At 42.9% G+C, this 7,268-nt stretch overlaps 1 protein-coding gene across 1 annotated transcript; it reads right to left on the bottom strand.

Annotated features, from left to right (window-relative positions):
- Window positions 1-344: 344 nt before the first annotated feature.
- LOC112911333 (uncharacterized) lies at window positions 345-2,067 on the bottom strand (the record flags this gene model as incomplete). Its single annotated transcript, XM_072743502.1, has 3 exons — window positions 345-436; window positions 783-975; window positions 1,069-2,067. Coding segments are annotated over 3 exons (1,284 nt in total), but the record flags the coding sequence as incomplete, so codon positions are not given.
- Window positions 2,068-7,268: the final 5,201 nt, after the last annotated feature.

The raw sequence follows: 7,268 nt of genomic DNA, 5'->3' as shown, positions 1-7,268 counted from the left end.
ACTGGCATGCGCGGCAGCTTGCCACAATCTGTTCAATCTTTGCTCGAGAGTCTTTAATAGTGATCTTTGCATGTCGTATGAGGTCTTCCATCTTCCTTGTTCCCATGTGAGTACTCCGATCCATTTTGGATAGGACTCGCCGTCCTAGTTCCTCTGGCAAGATGATGCTGGAGTCTGTGGCCCTTCACCAGACATGCAAGCACTGGGTCATAGGCAAGCATTTGATCCAGTGTAAGTCAGCATCAGTATAGTTGGGGGTGTCAGGCAGGGTTGGTGCCCCCGGATCAGGTAGCATGGTAGCTAAGACCTGGGTCACCAGAAGGGCTGCCTCTTTTGCTTTTAAATCATCTAGGTGGTTTCCCCTGGCTACTGGCGTGTCTGCCTTTTGGTGCCCCGGACAATGGATGATGGCTAGGGTCTTGGGCAGCCAGAGGGCCTTTAGGAGTTCAAGAATCCCCGTTTTATTTATTTTTTTTAATTTTTTTAAAATTTATTTATTTATGATAGTCACAGAGAGAGAGAGAGGCAGAGACACAGGCAGAGGGAGAAGCAGGCTCCATGCTCCGGGAGCCCGACGTGGGATTCAATCCCGGGTCTCCAGGATCCCGCCCCGGGCCAAAGGCAGGCGCCAAACCGCTGGGCCACCCAGGGATCCCTCCCCGTTTTATTTTTAACAGTCTTTCCCTCTGCTCTCAGAAGCCCTCTCTTCCTGTAAAGGGCTCCGTGGATGTGAGCGGTGGCAAAGGCGTACCTGCTGTCAGTGTAGATGTTTATTCGTTTACCTTCCCCCATGGTCACCGCCTTGGCCAGTGCGATCAGTTCTGCCCGTTGAGCTGAGGTTCGGGCTGCCAGTGGCTCTGCCCAGACAGTCTCCATCTCCGTGGTTACCGCTGCCCCCGCATATCTGAGTCCTTCTTGGACAAAACTGCTGCCGTCCGTGTACCAGGTGGCATCCACTTTTGGCAGTGGCTGGTCCTGGAGATCAGCTCTGATTCCGTGCACCTGTGCCAAAATTTCTTGACAGTCATGCAGAGGGGGGTCCCAGTCTGGGTTAGGGAGTAATATTGCTGGATTCAGGGTTGTTGGTGGCTTGAATGAAATTCTGGTAGGTTTTAGCAGCAGGCTCTGATAATGGGTCAGACGGGCATTGCTGATCCAGTGGTCTGGGGGCTGTTTTAGTACCCCTTCAATAGCATGTGGGGTGATAACATGCAGTTCTTGCCCCATGACCAGTTTGTCTGCGTCCTTGACCATAATGGCCACCTCAGCAATAATTTTTAAGCATGGGGGCCATCCAGCGGCCACCGTGTCCAGCTTTTTGGAGAGATAGGCTATGGGTCTCTTCCAGGGAAAGGCATATTTTAAATCTAATACTGCATACCAAGTTTTGTCTGGAGGCAGGGTGGAGAGGAGGGTGTATGGGTTTGGGACCATAGGGTGCATATCCTCTACTCGCCGGTTGACTTCCCTAAAGTCCTGGACTGGCCTGTAATCATTAGAGTGCGGTTTCAGAACTGGCAGCAAGGGAGTGTTCCATGCCGATTGGCAGGGCCTTAATATGCCTGAGTCCAGTAGTTGCCGTATGTGGGGTGTGATTCCCTTTCGTGCTACTAGAGGCATAGGGTATTGGCGGACCCTGACAGGATCTGCCCCCGGCTTTAGTTCTATGTATATGGCTGGTAGATGCTGGGCCATCCCGGTTCCCCCAGTTTCTGCCCACGCTAGGGGAAACTCCTGCAGCCAACGGTCAATGTCAGTCACTGGGGCTGAGGGCATTTGGTGGAGAGGATATTCGTCTTCTAAACTCAGGACAAGCACCTGAGTCGGGTGCCCCTTTTTGTTTAGGACTTTTGCCCCTTCGAGGTGGAAGCAAATTTGTGCCCCCATCTTGGTGAGCAAATCCCGACCTAACAATGGGTAGGGACACTCAGGGATGACCATGAAGGACTGGGATACCCGGCCCATGCTGAGATCCACAGTTCTTCGGGTAGTCCATGAGTATTGTTTGGTGCTCGTGGCCCCTTGCACCCATGAAGTTTTCTTTGCCAATTTCCCTTGGGGTTGTAATAAAACCAAATGTTATGTCCTAGTGTCCGTACCATGAAGCTTTGGCTTCAGCTTCTCCAATGTAACTAATATGGAACTCCATTCATAAGGAAATGAAATGGACTATTTGGTAAGAGAATCAATTAGAAGGCAGAAAGGCCTTTCAAAAACTGTTATGTAAAACCTCAACCTCTTGTGCCATAATATCTACGGCTTTGTTGTGCAATCTCTTTATTTTGTAATAAGACTCCTTTTTTTGGTGCTCAATACCTTAACCAAAAGTTTACAATACACCACTCATGGCTTTCAAAAATGTCTGTCAAATTCTCCACTGGCTTCTGAATCAGGTCGTTACAGGCCAAGGTCACCATCTCCTAATTCTATTTAGAAAATCTTTATTTCTTCCTATCTAGGTGAAAGTTAACTTAACCTTAATAGATTATTCTCAGTCAGACAGAATACATTAAAATTTGTATCTAAACTAGTCCCTAAGTGTTACTCAAAACCTTAAAAAATGAGTATCTTTTCTAATGTATGGCTTTATCTCAAAAACAAATCATTCCTCTGCAGTGCAGAAGATACCATTTAATGTCACTTTTATCCTCAATATTTCCTTGCCCCTAACACTCATACCACAACCGCCATGTAGATTTCAGGGAATTATTCAGCCAAACTCAGCCTCTCTGGTAATCATTACCACCGTAATTAACCATATCTCTGATTAAAGAAGAAATTATTCATGGTTCAGATCATTTGGAATTCCTACTTCAACATAGCTGTCTCAAGGACCTCATAGTATGGAACAGTAATAGACCTAAAATGAACTCCTGGGAACTGAATACCCATACCTATGTACACCGATTAAGAACTATTTTTCTTACAAATAACCCACCACTGATTTTTCACCTAAACTTTGAGAATTCACCAGAGCAACAAGGTAAAGAAATAAACATTTCTTATTTTATCCCTGCAACTAATAAATTGGAGACCATTGGTATTTTTCACCAACCAATACGATTCATGTTCAATGTGGTTACAGAGTATAATGTATTCCACCTCTAGGGGAACATCCATGGTGAGAGTTAATATCAATGACTAGAGTAAGGTCCCTTTCAAATAAGGCAGATTGAAAGCCATGGTTTCTTAAAAATGAATTAGTTAATTGATTAATTCAATTTCCTATATACTATGTTCCAGGCTTAATGCCAGGTACTATGGATACAAGATAAATAATATAGAATCTCAATTCATAAAGAGCTCAAGGTTTAATGAGGGAGGAAGAAAGCTATGATATGCTCTAATAGATATTTTAACAAGGAACGGAGCCTCTAGCTGTGCCTAAATCTCCACCAAGGATGTGATATTTGAACTAAGCCTTAAAGGAGGAGTAGTGTATGCCAGATAGAAGAAGGATGAAGAGATGGCTAAAGGAGGGATAAACAAATAAGGGAAGCTGGAAAATGCATGAGCAAAGGCATGAAAGCCTGAAATGAATGATGAGATTGGGAGGTGTTGAACAGATTACTGTGTCTGGAATGTGTAATGTTTTGGGGTGAATGACAGGATATGAGGGTGTCCATGTACATCAGAATTCAATTATAAAAGATTTTTTGGCCCTCAGGCAAACCTATCTTGCCTGGCCACTGCCCCCCTTCTGCTCCAATTTATGGCCATTTTGTCCATTTGTTCATCTATCTACCCCTCTCAATTTAACTCTCCAAGTTTGCTTCAGTGAATTTCTTTCCCCATGCCTACTTCAGACAGCTTTGCCCTCTGGTTTGTAATCAGTTGAATATTTATCTCTGAGTTTATAATTTCTAAATATAATGCTTCATAATCCCCCTGTATTCCCTGGCAAGCTGAGCCCCTGACTCCTATTTCCATAGATACTGACACTATAACAACTGTGATATAAACCTATATCCAGGCAACTCTTCTACAAATGCTTGCTACCTTTGCAAGCCTAGAATTTCCTCTTAGGATATTCATATTATTTCCTGTTAGCTTGATAAGAGTACAATTATAAACACATGCTTCATTTTATTGCCTCTCTATGCAATCCAAATTGCACCAGCTGATGATCAAAGCACATTATACTTCCCCAAAGCTATCTTGCTAATTTATTTTTTTTTAATTTTTATTTATTTATGATAGTCACACAGAGAGAGAGAGGCAGAGACACAGGCAGAGGGACAAGCAGGCTCCATGCACCGGGAGCCCAATGTGGGATTCGATCCCGGGTCTCCAGGATCGCGCCCTGGGCCAAAGGCAGGCGCCAAACCAGTGCACCACCCAGGGATCCCTATCTTGCTAATTTATATTTCAGAACGCCTTACTAGAACTTCATGCTTCTGTAAGACTTGCTTACCATTCCCCACATAAACTGCATATTTTCCCATTTATGTACTTTGTTTATAACATTCCTTCTACCTATCACAGTTTCTGCCCCTCCATCTACCCTAATCCCACTGATCTTTCCAGGTGCAATTACATTTCTGGTTCCTGGGACACCTGGGTGGCTCAGCAGTTGAGCATCTGCCTTTGACTCAAGGTATGATCTCGAGGTCCTGGGATAGTCCTGCATCGGGCTTTCTGCATGGAGCCTGCTTCTCCCTCTGCCTATGTCTCTGCTTCTCTCTGTGTGTGTCTCTCATGAATAAATAAAATCTTTAAAAAAAAACACACCTTGCTTCTGATACTAGTCACAAACTACCCAGTGCTTATTTGAGTACATGTATTTGTTCCCTACCAAATTGCAAATTCTCTAATAGTTAGGACCCTATTATATTCAACTTTCCATTCTACCATAAAAACCTAAGGTCATTAATCTGTTATTTAGGTCTCTGTTAGACTTGTAGTTAAATATTTATTTTTTATTGAAGCTATTATACATCTTATAGTGTTTTAAGTTTCAGGTTCCAATTGTTCATTGCAAGTATGTGAGAATATGATTGATTTTTGTATATTGGTCATATATTCTGCAAATTTGCTAAGCTCACTTATTAGCTCTAGGAGGCTTATTTCCCTGGTAGGTTCCTTGAGATTTTCCAAATAGAAAAGTATGTCATATGCCAATGAGGACAGTTTTATATCTTCCTTTTAAGTCTATATGTTTTAGTTTCCTTTCTTTTTGCCTTATTGAACAGAGTAGGAATTTGATTATTGTATTGAAGAGATGAGAGAAATATAATTGCTTTCTATGTAATGATGGGGAAAGCATTCAGTTTTGCACTACTAAGTATGGTGTTAGCTATAGATTCTTCACAGATTCCCTTTATCAGGTTGAGGCGGTTACCTTCAATTCCTAGAGTGGAGAATTTTTATCTTAAATGAGACCAGCACAGGCCCCTGACACACCAGGTCCCTAAAGTTTTGAGTTTTAAAACTCAGCTTGCCTGGCTGGGATAGAGCCCAAAGTGCACTGCACTGCTCCAGACAGGCAATTGACCTGGACAAAGACAGTGTGAAAATGTAACCTGAGAAACACCTAATATGCACAAGAGAAAATTATTCACTCTCTGGGAAGTCTTCCCTGACAGCAAAAGCAGAAACATCCCACACCAGGAACAGAGGAACTGCCTGGTATCTTTTGCCTCATTTGCCCCTCAGCTCAAACTTCTGTAAACAGCACAGTACCAACACTGACAGCCTAACCACCTTACACCAAGTCCACCTGCACTCTGCTAGAACTGCTTTTCTCAGGCAAATGTGCCTGATAAACAACTCAGTGCGCCCCTCCCTCAGAAGATTAGCACAAACCCCTGCAGCACCACATCTGACCATAGGGTTCTACAAAGCTTCAGCTCCAGTAGAAATAGCTTCAGGTCTCTTTAAGCAAGCAGACCAGAGCACACCTAGTTAAAACTCGACATACTCTAGCAAGGTCCAAACACTTCTCATTGCAGGCAAAGAGAAACTCTGTAGACAATTGACTTGAAGTATAGAGCAGCCAAAACACAGCAACAGAGTGCATGCAGTACACACCAGAGATACCTCCTGAAGTGCCAGGCCCTGGACATCTTATATGACCTCTTCTTCATAAAGCCATTACACTCGGGATCAGAAAACATAAAGGCTTTCCGAACACGCAAAAGAAGATGAAGACCCAGACAAAATGTTAAGATGGAGGAATTCATCACAACAGAAAGAACAAGAAAAGGTCATGCCCAAGGATCTAATCGCAACAGGGATAAGTAATATGCCTGAGGCAGACTTTAAATCAACAATCATAAGGATACCAGTTGGGCCTGAGAAAAACAGAAGACATCAGGGATATCCTTACCACAGAGATTAAAAAAAAAAAAAAAAAAAAAAAGGTTAATCCAATTAGGACAAAATGAAAAGCTGTAGTAACTGAGATATGAACCAACTGGATATAATGACATCAAAGATGGGAGGAACAGAGGAACAAATCAGTGATACAGAAGATATAATTATGGAAAATAAGGAAGCTGATGAAAAGACAAAGAAAAATCTTGGATCCTGAAAATAGACTGAGGGAACTCAGTGACTCCAGGAAAAATTATTATGTTCTTATCATAGGAATCCCAGAAGAAGAGAGAAAAGGGGGCAGAAGATTTATTTGAGGAAATTATAGCTGAAAAATTCCCTAATCTGGGGGAGGAAACAGACTTCCTTTTTTAAAAAATTTCTTTTTATTGCAATTCAATTTGCCAACATATAGCATAACACCCAGTGCTCATCCCATCAAGTGCCCCCTCAGTGCCCGTGACCAAGTCACCCCAACCCCCCGCCCACCTCCCTTTCCACCACTCCTAGTTCGTTTCCCAGAGTTGGGGGGCTCTCATGTTCTGTCACGCTCTCTGATATTTTCTACTCATTTTCTCTCCTTTCCCCCTTATTCCCTTTCACTATTTTTTATATTCCCCAAAGGAATGAGACCATATAATGTTTGTCCTTCTCTGATTGACTTAATTCACTCAGCATAATAAAGCAAATGGTGGGTATTTGTCATTTCTAATGGCTGAGTAATATTTCATTGTATACATAGACCACATCTTCTTTATCCATTCATCTTTCTATGGACACCGAGGCTCCTTCCACAGTTTGGCTATTGTGGACATTGCTGCTATAAACACTGGGGTGCAGGTGTCCCAGCAAGGAAACAGACTTCCAAATCCAGAAGGCACAGAGCAATCCCATCAAAATCAACAAAAGCAGCCAACACCAAGGTATATTGTAGTTAGATCTACAATAAGTAG

This window comes from Vulpes vulpes, chromosome X (genome assembly GCF_048418805.1).
Source record: "Vulpes vulpes isolate BD-2025 chromosome X, VulVul3, whole genome shotgun sequence".
Lineage (NCBI taxonomy): Eukaryota > Metazoa > Chordata > Mammalia > Carnivora > Canidae > Vulpes > Vulpes vulpes.
Note: the sequence above shows the minus strand (reverse complement) of the source record. Positions and strands in the feature narration are given on the sequence as shown.